We start from the raw sequence: 21,009 nt of genomic DNA, 5'->3' as shown, positions 1-21,009 counted from the left end.
CCATACTCCGCAAGCCACCTGACGGTGTGTGGCGGAGGGTACTTTGAGTACCTCTATCGGTTCTCCCTTCTATTCCAGTCTCTTATGGTTCGTGGAACGAAAGATTGTCGGTATGCCTGTGTGTGGGCTCTAATCTCTCTGATTTTATCCTCATGGTCTCTTCGCGAGATATACGTAGGAGGGAGCAATATACTGCTTGACTCCTCGGTGAAGGTATGTTCTCGAAAATTCAACAAAAGTCCGTACCGAGCTACAGAGCGTCTCTCCTGCAGTCTTCCACTGGCGTTTATCTCTCATCTCCGTAACGCAGTGGGCGATCAAGCGTACTGTAACCTACTTCCTTTGTTTTCAGTTGAAGTGGCATTTAGTGTCCATTCAGAAACACACAAGGTGATTCAGTGCAAAGAGCATTTGAATGGATTGTCTGCAAACATTCTTACAGAATTACACCAGTGGTATTCGCCTTAAAGTCAACAGAAAAGCCTGAAAGCCATGGACATTATTCAGTTTCTCTATTTTCTTTTCTGTTTCCATTATTCGTTTGGCATGAACGTATTTTCTTCTTTCGTTCATATTTCGTATATTTCTATAAACCCTTTTGTCTTTAGCGACATGCACCCCATAGCCTACAATGTTACGATTTGTTCCAGTTTTACATTGTGAGATACGCATTTTTTGGTGTCTGTGATTCGTGCCAGTCGGTAGGTGGTTGCTTTCTCTGACAAGTTGGATGTAATCCATTCACTGAAATATTTAAACTTCATCACTGTCTTGCATTTTTTTCGCTGTTCCAGTAACGTCTGCTAGATGCTGGAAAAACGCTGTTTTTCTTCCAATTATGTCAGAACCAGCTTCCTTATTGATAAGTAATTATTGTCGTAGACTCGAGATTTATCTGAGGATGGATATAAAACATCTGATCATGAGATAAATCCGAAACCTAGGACTAACTGCGTAACAGACATGAATGTAAAGTAAATCATGTGGAGGCTCCTTTAATGACCAACGTAATCCACTGTATTGTTATTTGGAACTCTTACTCGCTACATCTGATAATAATTTGTTGCTCTAGTCTTTTGCGTGAGTTTCTCATGTTCAGTGCGTTAGCCGCTCAATGTAAACGCTCATTCTTGTAGATCAACGCCTCACGTAGAACTGCTTAACAACATTCCTATCCGTTTAGGCCTCCTGTCTTGCAAATCAATAAAATCTCCTTGTAACTATGGATCATTGCAAAACTCCAGTCGAGGGTTATTTTCTTATTCAGCCGGTAGCAATAGTGAGTGTGGTATAGCATTGGAAATGAAGTTTTCTGTTGACTTTAAGGCGAATACCACTGGTGTAATTCTGTTAGCATATTTGCAGACAATCCATTCTAATGCTCTTTGCCCTGAATCACCTTGTGTGTTTCTGAATGGACGCTAAATGCCACTTCAACTGAAAATACCAACGCCAGAGTGGTAGATTTGCAATTTAAAGCGTTTCTGGGATCGTGGGCGGAGTCCAGCTGCCTACAAGGCATAGCAAGTCACAAAAAGACGTCCGCCCTCAAACCAGTTGCGCAATGTACGAGAAATAAGTGTCCCTGAGGGTCTCTTCGCGTCCCACCACTACCAGCTCCAACACGTGAGGTGTATTAGCGCTGATTAACGTAGCGGAGATGCAACACACCGTCCTAAATCACTTCTACTTAGTTCTGCTTACCAGACCATTGATTTCATTTGATAACGCTTCGTTCCTAGCAGCTAAAACCTTCATCATTCATTTGATAAGACGTGTGCATTCCTCTCAGACTAAATCTATTCTTCACAGGGGTGTAAAACTGTTTTTTTCTAACGTTTCGCGTTCTTTCTTTGATCTCTAGGCAGCTGTCGGAGGCTGAAATTCAGAAAATATTTCCTGCACTTCACCCCACACCGCATGTACTAATTGCGAAGAACAGCGTAGTGATGCAAAAGGGAGTGCATGAAATCAAAATAAACCAGAAATCGCATAAGCAAAACGTGCTTACATAAACTCACCTACTCCCTATGTTTGATAATCCACAGTGAGTTTACCGAGCGAGGTGGCGCAGTGGTTAGCGCACTGGACTCGCATTCGGGAGGACGACGGTTCAATCCCGCGTCCGGCCATCCTGATTTAGGTTTTCCGTGATTTCCTTAAATCGCTCTAGGAAAATGCGGGGATGGTTCCTTTGAAAGGGCACGGCTGACTTCCTTCCCCGTCCTTCCCTAATCCGATGAGGCCGATGACCTCGCTGTTTGGTCTCTTCCCCGAAACAATCCAATCCACAGTGAGTTACGGTAATTATGTTGTTTACTAGAATGCACACAGGAAGAAATGCATTTTTGAGGGTACAGTGCTGTTTTCCTATTGTGCTGTTACGTAAGAAGTAAGACTGTTGGTAGAAACTACACTCCTGGAAATTGAAATAAGAACACCGTGAATTCATTGTCCCAGGAAGGGGAAACTTTATTGACACATTCCTGGGGTCAGATACATCACATGATCACACTGACACAACCACAGGCACATAGACACAGGCAACAGAGCATGCACAATGTCGGCACTAGTACAGTGTATATCCACCTTTCGCAGCAATGCAGGCTGCTATTCTCCCATGGAGACGATCGTAGAGATGCTGGATGTAGTCCTGTGGAACGGCTTGCCATGCCATTTCCACCTGGCGCCTCAGTTGGACCAGCGTTCGTGCTGGACGTGCAGACCGCGTGACGACGCTTCATCCAGTCCCAAACATGCTCAATGGGGGACAGATCCGGAGATCTTGCTGGCCAGGGTAGTTGACTTACACCTTCTAGAGCACGTTGGGTGGCACGGGATACATGCGGACGTGCATTGTCCTGTTGGAACAGCAAGTTCCCTTGCCGGTCTAGGAATGGTAGAACGATGGGTTCGATGACGGTTTGGATGTACCGTGCACTATTCAGTGTCCCCTCGACGATCACCAGTGGTGTACGGCCAGTGTAGGAGATCGCTCCCCACACCATGATGCCGGGTGTTGGCCCTGTGTGCCTCGGTCGTATGCAGTCCTGATTGTGGCGCTCACCTGCACGGCGCCAAACACGCATACGACCATCATTGGCACCAAGGCAGAAGCGACTCTCATCGCTGAAGACGACACGTCTCCATTCGTCCCTCCATTCACGCCTGTCGCGACACCACTGGAGGCAGGCTGCACGATGTTGGGGCGTTAGCGGAAGACGGCCTAACGGTGTGCGGGACCGTAGCCCAGCTTCATGGAGACGGTTGCGAATGGTCCTCGCCGATACCCCAGGAGCAACAGTGTCCCTAATTTGCTGGGAAGTGGCGGTGCGGTCCCCTACGGCACTGCGTACGATCCTACGGTCTTGGCGTGCATCTGTGCGTCGCTGCGGTCCGGTCCCAGGTCGACGGGCACGTGCACCTTCCGCCGACCACTGGCGACAACATCGATGTACTGTGGAGACCTCACGCCCCACGTGTTGAGCAATTCGGCGGTACGTCCACCCGGCCTCCCGCATGCCCACTATACGCCCTCGCTCAAAGTCCGTCAACTGCACATACGGTTCACGTCCACGCTGTCGCGGCATGCTACCAGTGTTAAAGACTGCGATGGAGCTCCGTATGCCACGGCAAACTGGCTGACACTGACGGCGGCGGTGCACAAATGCTGCGCAGCTAGCGCCATTCGACGGCCAACACCGCGGTTCCTGGTGTGTCCGCTGTGCCGTGCGTGTGATCGTTGCTTGTACAGCCCTCTCGCAGTGTCCGGAGCAAGTATGGTGGGTCTGACACACCGGTGTCAATGTGTTCTTTTTTCCATTTTCAGGAGTGTATATGCAAATATTATTAAGGCAAGTAATTATTTTACTTGGTAATGGACAATTTTTCAGGATTTCGCCACTACAACCCTTATTCAATACCGGCATCCTCAATGTTCTAACCGCTACTAGCCTCACTGACCATTATGTCGCTTGCCGAGTCATGACCCATAGGGACCATACCTTATCGACCTACATTACTAACATATGCACGGTTGCTCCAATTCTGTATGTTATTGGTGTCGTTGGTTTACCTATGCCGTACATGATGACTTTGTCTCCTTTCCACAGCGCAGCCGCTCTCAAAGCAAACCGTTAATGCTAACGTCCTTTAAAGCTTGTTTGCTTGTTCATGTTTTACAGTCTTGCAATAAGGTTTACTATTAAAAACAGTCTTGATCACAAATTATTTAGTATGGTGACCGGTTTCGACCACTACTATGGTCATCTTCAGACCAATGAGTATTTACCATACTAAATAATTTGTAATCAAGACTGTTTTTAATAGTAAATATTTGTAACATATTGATCACTGTCACCCCCACAATGTATTCAAAAGTTACAATAAGGCGCTTTCAATAGTTTGGTGCTGCAAGAAGGGATTGCTTATTGAAAAATATTAATGGAATTGACTACAACAAAACATTCCAGCATGTGACTTAGATATGACCTGTTATCTGACTATATTGCTAGGATAACACACTTCTATCTCAGTAGCTGAGTGCTCACAGTGGCTGACTGCCATACGGATGACCCAGGATTAATTGCGACTACTGCTAAGGAATTTTCCTTGTGGGAGGACCAGAATAGTGGCGACTGAACCTCGAGATACGAACTGAGGAGCTACTTGACCGAGCAGTATCGGCTCCAAGGTCTGTACAGCTGGAAGAGCGGTTTGAGGACTACACGGCCTTCCATACCACATCCTAATGACGTCATTGGCTGAGGATGACATGACCGCGGGTCTGTCTCCATTGCCCCATCTAAGGCCAGAATGCCGGATCTGAGCTTATAAGACACCGTTACATTCTCAGGAGTCGGGTGAGAGCGTGAAAACACGGCATGGAAAATTACGTGAAGACGAACTGTACTAATCTCCACTATAACTCGGGGTTGTTGGGATGATAGTCCCGATGTCATTTAATCCTCTGGGTTGATGTTGACCCTAGGAAAGGATGGAACATTAAGCATAGCGTTGGAACGCTCTGAGTAATTTTTACCAACCTTGCTTCACCTATGAATTACTAGATGAAAATATACTTTGGTGTCAAGATACTCCTAAAATACCTAATGATGAGGGTAAGGGGGAAGAAAGGAAAAGCATAACTCTGGGGGGCACGCAGAAATTTCAACCTAATTTAGAAGAGATAGCGTCAACTGCCTAGGCTAGAACATCTCTCGCTACCGTATTTGGAGTGATGGGAAGGAAAACGCGGGAATTGGTAACATATAATTGTGGAATGTTTGGGAAGTTTTAATCAGTTTCCTTATGAGTATGAATTCCACCTAAAATAAATACTGTTGAGCGTAAGACATCAGTACAATTCTTAAATGAGTGTCATGAGTATCAACAGGATGAATCTATAAAAGACCTTACTTTGTAATGCTTATACTTGTAAGTAGTCTGTTTAGGTTTTTATGTTGGTAACGCCACGTAGCGCTCTGTATGAAAATCACTGACTGTGCTGTGTGCAGTCTGTGGCTGGTTTGCATTGTTGGAATTAGCTATTGTGGTGTTGGGCAGTTGGATGTGAACAACGCGTAGCGTAGCGCAGTTGGAAGTGAGCCGCCAGCAGTGGTCGATGTGGAGAGAGAGATGGCGGAGTTTTAAGAGCGGATGATCTGGACGTCTGTCCATCAGAGAGAGAGTAAATTTGTAAGACTGGATGTCATGAACTTATATATATGTATTATGACTTTTGAACACTATTAAGGTAAATACATTGTTTGTTCTCTATCAAAATCTTTCATTAGCTAACTATGTCTATCAGTAGTTAGTGCCTTCAGTAATTACAATCTTTTATTTAGCTGGCAGTACCGAGCGAGGTGGCGCAGTGGTTACACACTGGACACGCATTCGGGAGGACGACGGTCAATCCCGGCTCCGGCCATCCTGATTTAGGTTCTCCGTGATTTCCCTAAATCGCTTCAGGCAAATGCCGGGATGGTTCCTCTGAAAGGGCACGGCCGATTTCCTTCCCCATCCTTCCCTCACCCGAGCTAGCGCTCCGTCTCTAATGACCTCGTTGTCGACGGGACGTTGAACACTAATCTCCTCCTCCTCCTCCTTAGCTGGCAGTATCGGCGCTCGCTGTATCGCAGTAATTCGAGTAACGAAGATTTTTGTGAGGTAAGTGATTCATGAAAGATATAGGTTATTGTCAGTCAGGGCCATTCTTTTGTAGGGATTATTGAAAGTCAGATTGCGGTGCGCGAAAAATATTGTGTGTCAGTTTAGTGTTGATCAGAATAAGTAAAGAGAGAAATGTCTGAGTACGTTCAGTTTTGCTCAGCTGATTGAAAATCAAATAATGTAAGAGGTTTATCAGCACAGTCATTCATTAATTCTTCTAAGGGGACGTTTCATTCTGTATCTGTACTTTTAAAAAATAAGAATAACCTATGTCTCCTTTTACTGTAGATATATATAGTGATTCTACGTGTACCGGTACCGTTGTTGCTAAGATTGAAAGGTAGGCAACTTTGAGAGGCGGCAGTTTGGACCAAAACAAGATAAAAAGTCTAGTAAATACAACCTCTAAAATGCACACGTGAAAAGCTGTGAACACTTGTTCATCTTTGGTACTGTCAAAGAGATATCTTCTACTGATCAAGTGCTCCTAGCTCTTAAGGTACGTGTTTTAGAACCCATGTTTACCGGACATGTTACCTTTTCTTGGTCCATACTACCACCTCTGAAAGTTACCTACTCTACAGTCTTAGCAACAACAGTACCTGCATGCACATGTGTTACACTGTCAGTCATATCAGAACGAGTTTCGCTTGCAACATTTGAGTCGGTCGTTTCCGGATCAGTGTCCTTTACCTCTAATTGTTATGTTTACTCTTCTCCACCATTCCTGAAAATTTGTAATATCACAGTGGAATGACCCTGTATTTCATTCCTTTTCCTATCAACTCTAACACACAAACCAGGTAGTGGACAAGATTCTTGATGGAGTCGACGTCAACAGTGCAAAGAGTTCGCTACAGCATCGCTGGTTTCTCTTAAGAGGATTTATTCTCCACGGGTCGTTGGCCTTCGCACCGGAGGAGAATGATCTAACAACGCTGTGTACTCTCTCGTGCTCGCCAGCTGCCTGGCGGCCTTGATCTGCTCCTGGCGCGAAAAGAGAGCAGGCAGAAGGCCGCTGAACCCGCCGCCCGTGGCCACGCCCACCTCTGGCGCTGGTGCCGCGGCCGCTGCTCCACTTAGCTCGGCTTCTAGATTAGTTAGTACCCGGCCGGCTTCCGGCGGGAGCGTACGGTCCGTTCTAGCACGGTGGCCGCTGCAGCTGCTGTGTGTGTCGCTGCGACCTTGTTATTCTCACAGCGGAACTGGGACTGCGCTCCACAGCCTTTGTCGAAGCCGTACTTTGTGTCTTTTACTTCTCGGCAGCACGCAACGCTTCACGACGATGCGTCTCGACTACTGCTGCGTTTGACTTCCTGTGACATACATTTTTATATTTCTTTTCCGGTTTTGATTTATTTGGTCTTTAACACCTCTCTTCACAGCAGTCGTCACCTGCATACAGATCACTAGCTATATTTAATGGTGTAAAAAAGTGTCGTCATATTCTGAAAACTAGTGAAGTTGTTGAAATACTATGGATGCTGCTACATTTCTGCGATTTGAATTTACGAGATGTTGTGTGACAAGTTGTTCAGGATACGACAAGGCGTGTGTTTAAGATATAAAAAACTAGTGCTCTCCATCTCACTGCTTTGAAAGTTATTTATTTTGAATCGTGTCGCACTACAGCTTGGCAGGAAACAGTCGGGAATTTCTGGTATTAGCGAAAAGTTTTCTCTTTTACGTCGCTGATGTACTGACTAATGATACTGTGACGACTAACGACGCCAAACTTTGACAGTGCAGTATAAGTGCCTGATTAGTACGGAATGTTCAAATTCAGTAATGAAGTTCCTTGTAGCCTAAACCAAATCCTCATTTAAATAAAGCTTCATTTAAAATGTTTGGAAGCATTAATTTATACATTACATAAATATCACCACATAAATAATTGTTCATAAGCATTCCGGTACAATGTACCGTCTAACATTTAAATGAAATTTAATCGTGCATCGCTGGGCAGGTGATATGTTTCATACTCCTTACAATGTACGTGATAATCTGTAATATTCGTCATCATGTAATCAGTGTCACAGATATTCACACAAGTGCATGATATGTGTAGACTTCTTCATCATTTTTATCGAATATGAATATTTTACATCGGTATATATATATATATATATATATATATATATATATATATATATATATATATATATATATATATATCTTTGGCTGTAGTCTTACACGATTAAAAGTAACAAATAATGCAATTTTATTTGTCTCATACAGTTCAGACAGAGCGTCTTGAACTACTGAAATGTGAAGCTCTGTGCAGCTACTTACTATTTCGTATACAGAAACACAGAAAATTGAACGAAACAATATAATTTGCATTTCTGATACATTTGATTTGCTCTCATAGTACCTAGACGAAGGCGGAACTTCAAGTTTCTGTAGTTGTTGAGGATATCCTGCGATGTATCGACACTCATTCACGTGCAGAAACATACTGAAATTCTCTTTGAAATGCCCCTCCCTTAAAACTTACAGAAATGTTACTTCGCTTCTTTTGTTTCCTGAGATACACTGAAATGGATTGCTTGCCTGTATTCTTTGGCTGGGCGTTTTTTCGCAACTGTTCGGAAAAAGGAAACAAGATAAAAATTTCCAAAATTCTGTGAAAAGGTGGGTTACTGTGAAAATAAATGTCCCCCGAATATAGCGTGCATGAAACATCATTTTAGGATGATACTGAAAACAACTGCGTTTTTTAAGGAAGAAGACGATGATGTCATGGTACTTGCGAAACGGAAACTAATTGTAGCGTTTTCGTCAATGTAAATGGTGTATGATTTCGATAGTGCGTAGCTTCATTACAGTTCGAAATCCTTTACCTGGTTTTAGGCACGTTCTCACTGCGTCTTCACCTGTTCACCAAATGCCAAGGCACAAGACTTCCGTATAGTAATTTTGGTTGAATCTATCGTTACACGAGACTAGAAACATTTCTTGCATCAATCAGTAGCAGCCGTTAATAAGAATTTCCGTTACGTGTTACGGTCCGCCACTGGCGTCGTAATAGTGAGGTGTGCTGTTTCAAAATATTCTTCGCCCATCTTGATTCCCTTTCTACTTGTCTTCCGAGATGACTTGAGACAATTTTCGGGGCGCTTCCTAAAACAAGTCATATCGGCATTCCTGCTCCACTCCTCTCGGAGCTACTCATCCACGTGTCATTATTTGTATGTGAGCGTCGACATAATCATAGACTTCAATCTTTTATCCTTCTCTTAGATGCAACGTTCCATAGAAAAATGTATGTCGCACGATTAAAATGTATTTAAACTTCGACATGAGAGAAAAATACATATCTGGGTTAGTTTCACGACACGTTGCTTGCCGCAGCAATGAATAGTTCGGTCTGTGAGGTATCGCATATTTTAATGCAATACGTAGTTCTATGACGGCCTACTGCATATGATTTTGATAAAACAACTACTGCAGTTCTTCCCTATTTGCGTAAATTATCGATACGAAATTATCTGTCTTACTTGCCATCTAAGCCACTGAGGATTAAAGTCTACTTAAGGTTATGGTTCATATCTGAAAAACTTTTCTTGTGATGAGAGACATGACTGTATTTCCTATAATACGCTATACCTATCTGTGAAACTATTCCTATAAATTTCAAAACTCTTATCAACTGCAATAAGAGACGCGTCAGTTCTGTGAGTTCTGTGAGTTTCGACTGTTACTCTGTTGGAAATGGGATACTGTAACTTCCATCCTCTCTGACGACTCTTTGACGGACACATTTCCCCACTGCGAGATAGTTCCAAGTGCATCACAGTAGGGTGCATATGTATCGTGAACAATCGTTCAAAGGTAAAACGTGCTGTAATATTTACGAAGCATATTCTTTAACTGTTTTTGTATACACTCTCCTGTTTGGATACACGCCAATGATAAAATGTTGATGAGACACTGATACTAAACAGGAAAGTACATATGCAAGTGAGCAGTGAGCTAGAAATTGCCAGAAAGTGCCATAAAATGCCATAAAAGATTTATGTTTGACTCAAGACGAATGGATGGATTCCACATTGCTTAGTGTTGGTGGAGACTAAAGGCCGATGTACTACATACAGACTTTTTCTAATGTGATGGTCATTTTCTGATGTAATAGTTGCATTACCAATTTCGTGACGTAATACAGTAGGCATGTTGTACATGTGCCTTAGTAAAAAATTAAGGCAACGTATATATTGAAAATTGCATATACAGGGTGAGTCACCTAACATTACCGCTGGATATATTTCGTAAACCACATCAAATTCTGACGAATCGATTCCACAGACCGAACGTGAGGAGAGGGGCTAGTGTAATTGGTTAATACAAACCATAAAAAAATGCACGGAAGTATGTTTTTCAACACAAATCTACGTTTTTTTAAATGGAACCCTGTTAGTTTTGTTAGCACATCTGAACATATAAACAAATACGTAATCAGTGCCGTTTGTTACATTGTAAAGTGTTAATTACATCCGGAGATATTGTAACCTAAAGTTGACGCTTGAGTACCACTCCTCCGCTGTTCGATCGTGTGTATCGGAGAGCACCGAATTACGTAGGGATCCAAAGGGAACGGTGATGGACCTTAGTTACAGAAGAGACTGGAACAGCACATTACGTCCACATGCTAACACCTTTTTATTGGTCTTTTTCACTGACGCACATGTACATTACCATGAGGGGTGAGGTACACGTACACACGTGGTTTCCGTTTTCAGTTACGGAGTGGAATAGAGTGTGTCCCGACATGTCATGCCAATAGATGTTCAATGTGGTGGCCATCATTTCCTGCACACAATTGCAATCTCTGGTGTAATGAATGTCGTACACGCCGCAGTACATCTGGTGTAACGTCGCCGCAGGCTGCCACAATACGTTGTTACATATCCTCTGGGGTTGTAGGCACATCACGGTACCCATTCTCCTTTAACGTACCCCACAGAAAGAAGTCCAGAGGTGTAAGATCAGGAGAACGGGCTGGCCAATTTATGCGTCCTCCACGTCCTATGAAACGCCCGTCGAACATCCTGTCGAGGGTCAGCCTAGTGTTAATTGCAGAATGTGCAGGTGCACCATCATGCTGATACCACATACGTCGACGCGTTTCCAGTGGGACATTTTCGAGCAACGTTGGCAGATTATTCCGTAGAAACGCGATATATGTTACAGCTGTTTGAGCCCCTGCAATGAAGTGAGGACCAATGAGGTGGTCGCCAATGATTCCGCACCATACATTTACAGTCCACGGTCGCTTTCGCTCTACCTGTCTGAGCCAGCGAGGATTGTCCACGGACCAGTAATGCATGTTCCGTAGATTCACTGCCCCGTGGTTTGTGAAACCCGCATCATCGGTAAACAGGTAGAACTGCAACGCATTCTCTGTTAATGCCCATTGACAGAATTGCACTCGATGATCAAAGTCATCACCATGTAATTGCTGATGTAGCGACACATGAAACGGGTGAAAGCGGTGACGATGCAGTATGCGTATGACACTACTTTGACTCAGTCCACCGGCTCTCGCAATGTCCCGCGTATTCATGTGTGGGTTCATGGCAACAGCAGCTAACACACCAACTGCACCCGCTTCTCCTGTGACGGGCCTGTTACGGACCCGTTTGCGTGCTACGACCATACCTGTTGCATACAGTTGGCGGTAGATGTTTTGCAATGTGCGGCACGTTGGATGCTCTCTGTCCGGGTACCGTTCTGCATACACCCTGCAGGCTTCAGTTGCATTTCGTCGACACTCGCCATAGATGAGTATCATCTCCGCCTTTTCAGAGTTCGAATACACCATGGTCACAGTTCCTACAACACTACACTATCACAGACGTCTGGTAACACGGTGTACTACAGTTGGTCTGCGTGCGGAGACGAATGCAGAATAACAATAGCAGCAAGCGCTACATGCGGACACTGCGACAGCTAGACCAAACGACAACAGTGCACTACAGCCATACTCGTAAACACGGTCGTCATCGTAAACATGTCCCTGCAGATGCTGCTCGCCGACCGTGGCCCGTGTTTGTTACAACACGCAACTGAACGTCGGAGGTTTCAAGCGTCAACTTTAGGTTACAATATCTCCGGATGTAATTAACATTTTACAATGCAACAAACGGTACTGATTACGTATTTGTTTGTATGTTCAGATGTGCTAACAAAACTAACGTGGTTCCTTTAAAAAAACGTAGGTTTGTGTTAAAAAACAAACTTCCGTACATTTTTGTATGGTTTGTATTAAACAGTTACACTAGCCCCTCTCCTCACGTTCGGTCTGTGGAATCGGTTCGTCAGTATTTGATGTGGTTTACGAAATATATCCAGCGGTAATGTTAGGTTACTCACCCTGTGTGGTCCAATACATACTGTGTCGAAAAATCAATGATTTGGACTGTTCTTCTCGCATTAATTTCTAGCTTCCAGACGTCGACCTGCCATATTAAGAAGTTAGACAAATTAAAGGTAGACATGTTTTCAGCTGAAAGGCAAATCTAGCAGTTGAAGTGTGGCTCGTTGTGAACTCTAAGAGCAGAAGTTCTTCGAATGTTGACACCGAATTGCAGTCGGTACTGTGAGAGAAATGGAAAATGAAAGGGCATGACTGAGTGCTATTGAGGCGGAAACCAGTGCCAGCCCGAGACCGGGATAACTGTTCCTCACGGGCGAAAGCGCCCTACATCACGACTGAGGCCGCTTCAATTTCTGCCTCAGGGGCGAAATTGTCTTGCGTAATGACTTTGCAGCTGGGGAAGGACAAGATCTCTTCCACTGCCTGTGGAGATCGCACTTCACCCTCAAACGACCAACATATCGTCAAACAGAATAAGTAAGAGGGATGTTGTTGCAGCCCCATATTATACATAACAGTATTCCTCCCCTCTCTCTGGTCTCGGCGAAGGAAAATAAGTATCGCTTAACTAAGTCCAATTCTAATTAAAAATCATCACTCCTATCACGTCCTCTGTTAAAACTCCCGAAGTTATTTTATCAAATGATTCAAATGGCTCTGAGCACTATGCGACTTAACTTCAGAGGTCATCAGTCGCCTAGAACTTAGAGCTAATTAAACCTAACTAACCTAAGTACATCACACACATCCATGCCCGAGGCAGGATTCGAAACTGCGACCGTAGCGGTCGCTCGGCTCCAGGCAGTAGCGCCCAGAACCGCACGGCCACTCGAGCCGGCGTTATTTTATCCATTGAACTCAAATACTACATTTCATATTCAAATCACGTCTTCAGAGATATCCCCGTAAAAAAAAAAAAAAAAAAAAAAAAAAAAAAAAAAAAAAAAAAGACTACACAGTGCTTAGGTGTTTGTCATTTTGAAGAGATTTATTGCGTAACTACCAGTACAGCCCTATACCACTGACGTTCGACCTCTTACATAACTACGGAACAAACTCTTTGATGGTGTGGTATGATTTTCCCGGAGACCAACAATATACTCTGTAGGCCTCAACATGAATTGAGCAAACAGTGAAATTGTGAAATCCGGTTCACCATATGCGCCCAAGAGGACATGAAGACCTCAGATGGCGACGCTCCTTGCCTGCCCAAATTATGTGATGCAGTCGTCTAGTGAACAAAATAAAAGTTATGCAGTACTGGACTGGCCCAATGACGGACTCATGATGTCTTAGTAAATATAACTAAACGTGGTGCAATCGACAGATGTCAGATACCTCAGTATCCTCTAAAGGACCGTTATTGTTCACTGCAAATGTATAAGATTTGGCTGATTAAGTCGAAAGAACCACGAAGCGATTCACGGATGATGTATGTAAGGAAATAGGAGCTCCAGAAAATTATTCACAAATGCTTGTAACCTTGATAAGGACTGACGCTGGGTGCAGAGATTAGCAGTCAACTTACAGTATGAACACTTACCTACTACGCATAAATTCTAAGAAGGATGTACTAATGAATAATCACACGACCGGCAATCAGTGAGTGTGAAACGTTGTAGCCAATAGATAGTTAATGTGTGCAGAGATTTATAGTGTAACGGCTATAAAAGTGGATGCCATAGACAGATTCAAATGAAGAATCTTAATGAAATGTAATTCATTCACTTAATATGTTTCTTACAAAATTCAGTTTCAGCCGATTGTTAACTATTGTCTGGGATATTTTCCATGTAGAATTTATAGAGAAAATGCAGATGATCGAAAGAAGCACTGCACGTTTTGTCACGGTTTCATTTTGTAAGTATGAGAGTATTCATCCAATTGCAGTGGCAGATGTTACAAGGAAGGCGTTGTGCATCGCGTATAGGTTTTCTGTTGAAATTCATCGTTCGTACGTTCAAATAACAGTCATGCTACGCATTACTTCCTCCCACATACTCGTATACCTTGCGAAATGTCCCGAACCGTAGACTTAGAGATTTTACAGCTATAGGTTTCTTCTGCGCCCCACTCTCGTGAATGGAGCTATAAGTGGGGAAACTATGGTGGTGGACGAAGTACCCTGGGCACTAGCTTGACCATTACAGTTGAGAATTCAACGATTGTTAGTAACTGAGGGTGTCCGCTAAACCGGCTGATCACACATTTGAGAAATAAAGTCGTCAATATAAATTGCTTGAGATCCATAGTAGCATAGAACCTTATCACAATCATCACGATCGTTGATGTTGTTGTCCAAGAGACCACTTGATGTACAACTATTTGAAGACGAGTGATTGGTAAGAATCCAGTGTAGTATTATGTCTGAGGTGTTAACGTAGGATGCGAGACGAGTGGTGGAGGGGTGGGGTGGGGGGGGGGAGGAGGAGATACTTAGAACGATATGGTACATCCCTGTAGCCTGATAGATGACCCTTAACTGTCTCCACGAGGTTTCAGTTTCACTGCAAAAGTGAATTAACGCTATAGTTGTACTGAGATCATTCGGCAGACCCTAATATTAGTCGGACAAGGGCCACAGTGGGAGTAGTCCATCACTGAAAAGAATCCATCCTGGAATTCGCCTGAAGTGATTCGAGAACGGCAGGAAACCAGATTAAGAACAGATGAGCCGTCCGTACTTGTAGTTCCATATGAAAATGATAAAAATCCATGTGCTGTCAGTAAAAAGACACCAAAGACCTTCCACTTTATCGGTTTTGGGAGTTAAAGATCTACCAGAGTTTATTTGTATACTTTACTAGTTTAGGACGCTCTATAACCTTACGGAAATAGGAAATTTATGGTAATAACTATGGGATCACACTGCTGAGGTTATCAGCCCCTAGGCTTACACACTACTTAATCTAACTAACTTACGCTAAAGACAACACACACACCTGTGCCCCAGGGAGGACTCGAAACTCCGACGGGGGTGGGGGGTGGGGCTATAGCCTTACGACTCATCTTATTATTGACATACAAAAGTGCGAAACTAACGTACTTATTTCTGAACTTAATACAGAATTTCTTAGTTTTTTGTCGTAAACTATCGATATATCAACGCCTTAATGCTTAGTTAATACAGAAACCGTCACAGAATATCCTAAGGGTTGACAAAGGAACTGCAGATAACAGCACTTGTGTATTCGGTACTATGTTTATGATTTTATGCATTTATTTTACGGCCTCACTTGTGTATGGTTTTTCATTTATGGTTACTCACTGGAGATTCCGATTATGAAATTTCTGTCGTTAATGGAGACCTCACTGCCAATCTAATGAGTGTAAATGTTTCGCGAACTGAATTTTCATATTCTGCACTCCGAATTCATTCAGATGTCGATATTCAAGCCAGCTTTTTCAGCGCTATTAGGAAGTAGTACGAGTTTAAGGATTTGAAGATAAACATTGTGTTTTCTCTGCCTCGTGATGGCTGGGTGTTGTGTGATGTCCGTAGGTTAGTTAGGTTTAAGTAGTTCTAAGTTCTAGGGGACTGATGACCACAGATGTTAAGTCCCATAGTGCTCAGAGCCATAAACATTGTGCAGATCCCAATAAATTTTTATTTCTTCTTCTGTTAACATTAATGCGCACAATAACCAACTTAACCGGAGCCTTTGTGTTAAAGCGAGCTCTCTGAATAGTACATTCAGAAATTTCCGAATGAAAGTGGACAGTATATCATGTAAAGCTGACGTCAAATCCACGTCTTTTCCTCGCACTCAGGCTAGTTCGCCGACCATTTCTGAGATTGCCTTCCTTCCCTGCTCAGTTAGTCATTCCAGTGTCTGCGATAAGGAAAGGTATTTGCAGAAGAGATGAATTGATACTAGCGTTCAACTTCTTTACTTCTTTCAGCAGATTTGAATTTTTAAATAGATAACTACATGTAACTCATATCGACGTAGATATTCTTTTTAGTGAACACTATTTAGACTGTTTTATCGTCGACTTTCAGGTTCACCAATTCTGTAGAAAATTCTTCATCTCTGTGCACATACTTTACCGAACATTGTCATTAATCTGTGCTGTTTATTTTGTTGTATTCCATAATGTTCCCACTATGTACTCCTTTCCTCTACTGGTCGGACACATACATAAACAGCTTTATCCTCATTTGATGCTAATTTTCCAAATCATAAATATTCATTGCATTCCTTAACTGCTCATTTTCATCTTTCTTCTGTAGCAACAAGTTCCAAATGTTTCTACTCTTTCTCGTTTCATGGTCATCATTCAATGGTGCATAACATATGTCGTCTGAACTCCATTTTGCAAGTATGTCATCATAAAAAACAAGTGACAAAGCTGCTGTCTGATGAATAGAATTATCAGTGTGCAAAAAATTCGTAATTTTATAAATTTTTTGTTGGATTCTTTTCTGTTAATAAAAATATCTCCACTCGAGGCAAAGGTTGCACAAGGATCTGTGGTTCCCTTTCCTAAGAGGTATTACAACTGGCCTGCAGCACCAAGTGTCAGAATTGCCTACTGTGATAACTGCTCGCCCTCTTGGAAAGATTCCTACGTCATACAAAATGGTGACGCTGCAAGAAGCAGGATGACGTACTGCACATTGGCAGACTATGATTAGGAGCCAGGAAGAGCCTTGAGCGTTCATATTAATAGTGAGAGAAAACAAGTACGCGGCTGATGACCTCCACCTGAGGCGTTCGTTTTCATTTTGACTAATGAGACTACATCAGCAGAAAGCGGCGCGAAGCCTTCAACTGCACAACAGGTACGTGCGCGAAACATGATGTGTGAAGACAGTCCGTTGGAATTATGCGCCCAATTGCTTGTTTATGTAACTGTTCTTCTATTTCTTGTGAAAGATCCCCTATAAGGTATCCAAGAACGGTGACACTGTCATTATGACACTCGATCCGTGTTCTGGAGGAGAAGAGGCCAGATAACATGCTGGCTGTGTGCCCATGGTTGGCTTAAACGAATAACGGGATGGATCTGAGGAAAAGGCAACACTCAGTTTGTTGCCCCACAGTTCTCTAAGTCAGTTTGTGCTCCCTCTCTAATTATTTCGATGAATCTTTATTCTGATTTTTTGTCTGAAAAGTAGTGAATTGCTTCTGGAACTTTCAGAATTACTTATATTCAGTTGATCGACGTAAGGTAATCGGATCATGAATACTAACGAAGAAAAGAGTCAAGGACTGCGCACGTTGAAAGGAAATGATAACCATGTAAAATTCATAATTATTACTACGAAAAATACCTCATTAGCATATCAATCCCATCACTCGCTTTTGTTCAGTAGAGAGGTGACGGAAAACCTCCGCGAGGAGGTCATTAGAGGCCAAGCTTGGATTGGGGAAGTAAATCGTTGATGTGCTTCAAAGGAACCATCCTGGCATTTACTGATTTAGAAAACCCAAGATAAACCTAAATCTGGATGGTAGGTCGGGGATTTCAATCTCTGTCTACTCGAACTCTTACTCAGTCTTACAATCTACGTCATCTCTTTCGGTTCGGCGTCAGATATTACTCGAATAACAACAGTAGAGCTTCAAGTACATACTCTTAATCTATATATCACGAGCTTAGGGCGTATGGTGGAGGGTACTTTCTTGATCCGTATCATTTCTCTCCATTTTCTGCTTCATTCGCGATGGTGCGTGGGTGAATGGCTATTGATAAGTCTCCATATAACTTCTAATTTATCTAACAATCTCGTCGTGCTTGTTTTACGAGAGCTGTTTGAGAGGAAATAATGCGTTGCCCAACTGTTCTTGATAGGCTCCCTCTCGGAACTCCGATAGTAAACCTCTCCGTGGTGCACAATGCCTCTCTTATAGCGTCTGTCTGAATTTTGCTGAGCGTATACGAAACGCTCTCGCGTTTTCTAGACAATATGCTTTCAAAATACATATCAGAGATTATTATTTGGCAGGTATATCTCAGTAAAGGTTTATTGGTTTTCTCATTTTTCGCCTATTCTAATACTCTTTCAAAACGCCGAGGTGTTGACTTGAATGCGATACTGCAAAAATTTGTTCGGTACTGGATGTGTCTCTGTGAATGAATTAATTTTTAATCAGATGACTCATTATAGCTAATTTTTGTCATAGTCGGGAACCTATAGTACTTTCTATGGATTTTAGCCGAACAGTAACCAAAGAAATTACTAACATGCGTCTCTCATTTCGAGAGAGATTTCCGTCTTTACTGTGATTCATTCAAGACACTGGACGAAAGTTTTCTATGGTTTTTCTCTATGCATGCTTCGTCTTAATTATCCTACACTAAATGGAGTAGTCTCTTTTTCTGCTGAAAGAAACAGTCACACTTAAATTACCTTTCATTCCAACTTTGTACATAAGAGAAGAAGAGAAAGCTGTTATCGGGATGTACTATATCATTTCGCTCGCTTCTGTCTCTCTAACATGTATTAAAATGTAGCCTTAAATTTACTCATATATCTTGTTTTGACGATAATGACACCAAAATACTTTTTGCTCCGTTTTCTTCATTCATATATGGAAACGGTTAATTCCTCAGACTGGAACATCTTTCACTCATTATAATCCAATATCTAATTGTTTGGAAGATTTCTGAACCATAGAAGTTCAGTGTGAAGAGATAAGTTCATTGTTGATACTGTCATTATCAGGTTTTCCTGATGAAGTTATAACGTCATACCTTATTCTGAGTATACTTTACAGAAACGAGTAAGTTCGTAGTACTTTGTACATGGAACTTCCAGTGTCCGGAGTCACATTCGGGCTATTGATTGTTGACACAATATGTAATCCGTAACTGTAGTCATAAATTATGTTACACACATCTATGCTGCAATGTAGGATTCTTCATTAATGTTTGTAAATTATGGATATTCAAGGACACCCATAATAAAGACAGTACCAATCAATATTAATGGTTTAATAGTATTGGTTAGTAGTCTTAGCGATAGAGTTAACGAGGAATGAGCGATATAGGATTTTTGACAAGATCCTGTCTGGCAACTTTTATTCCTATAATTAAGAATCAATGTACGCTTAAGTGTTTAAATGATATATTCTGCCAAGTGCCTCACATTTGAAAAGAACGGAATACATTTTGAAACTAAAACGTGATTCGATTATTAGGCGATTTAAGAATCGTATCTTCCTTCCTGTATTCTTAATTGTTATGTAGTTTACTTTCGGAGCCGGGAAATCAACAGTGAGTCTAATTTTGTTCTTAATCATCACCGATTCGTTGTGACGATGCATCAGGTGCCAAAGCCGGTTTGGTAACTTACTTAAGTGCCAAGGATCCTATTTTAGTTAAAACGTGGAGAGCTTTGTAAGACTTGACATCGTCAGGTGATGGAGATAAGCAGAAATTTTAGTTGTTTTGAGCACATTTATGTATTAATTTGGAATTTGATGTTTACTAGTTTCTGTTGCTAGACAACCATTTTTGGATCAGTCTTAACAGAGTGTCAGTTTGTATGTACATGTAAGCTACAGAACATTACTGATGATGGCTTTGTAGCCTGCAAGTATATAGATACTGACTCTCAATAATACTGATCTGAAGATGATGGTGTAGCAACCCTGAATAGTAATCAACAAATTGTAAATTAATGTATTACTGCGATCAAGGCAGTTAAATTTTTTTAAGAAACATGCTGATATAATGAAATGTAATCCTAATCCATTAAGAATGTAACACAAGTGTTATATCCGTTATAAGCTTGATAATTACCAAAAGAATCACCAGAGAAAATGAAATGTTGTTGTAAGTTTATTAGCGGAAGAAATTCAGTTATATGAAGTCCATGCATTACACCCCAAACGTTTCAGTGTTGAGTGTGCTCGTTAACTTCTCAAAAATTTTTACGCGAGGATGTCCAATAGAGATAACACCAAATGGAAAACGCAGTCATGCACGAAACGGTGAACTGCTCCAGAAATACGTCTAATATTTGGATCGGATAATCAATCGTTACACTGCGCATCACAAGATCCACCACCAGACAGCATACATAAAAACACACCTTGAGCAGATTCATCGCCACGTTACGTTGAGCTGCCCGTCTACCTCTCCCAACACAATTTCACACACAACTGGTGACTCGCCGGCGTCTCCGCGGTGTCTTATATACTCTGCCGGGGTGGTCCCTGCGGCAGCCGAAAATCCTTCCGCTGCTCTCGAGGGCCCACATGCGCGCTCGCCCCTTTTCCTTCACGCCCAACACTAGTCCGGGGGTGGGGGTTGGGGAGGAGTAGCGATGAAGGAGGAGGAGGAAGGCGAGGCGAGAACGATAGACGGACTGAGGAAGATCGGCGCCCAGTGGCGGTGGAGTCGCGAAGCGGCGAGGATGCGGCGGCTGCAGAGATGGGCGGGGGAGTGCGCGATGGTGGGGTGGGAGGGTGGAGCACGCGACGCCGTGACGCAACGCAGCTGCGTCC

General features: G+C 42.6%; 1 protein-coding gene across 1 annotated transcript in view; it reads right to left on the bottom strand.

Moving 5' to 3' along the window:
* LOC126262547 (cuticle protein 19-like) overlaps positions 1 to 20,864 on the bottom strand; it is an 81,619-nt gene extending 60,755 nt beyond the window's left edge. The window contains exon 1 of the mRNA XM_049959232.1: positions 20,595 to 20,864. Within this exon, the coding sequence (XP_049815189.1) occupies positions 20,595 to 20,609 (15 nt within the window). The 5' untranslated portion in view covers positions 20,610 to 20,864. The remainder of the gene's footprint in view (positions 1 to 20,594) is intronic.
* Between the last annotated feature and the right edge of the window lie 145 nt (positions 20,865 to 21,009).

The sequence above is a fragment of the Schistocerca nitens genome, chromosome 6 (genome assembly GCF_023898315.1).
Source record: "Schistocerca nitens isolate TAMUIC-IGC-003100 chromosome 6, iqSchNite1.1, whole genome shotgun sequence".
NCBI classification, from domain to species: domain Eukaryota; kingdom Metazoa; phylum Arthropoda; class Insecta; order Orthoptera; family Acrididae; genus Schistocerca; species Schistocerca nitens.
Note: the sequence above shows the minus strand (reverse complement) of the source record. Positions and strands in the feature narration are given on the sequence as shown.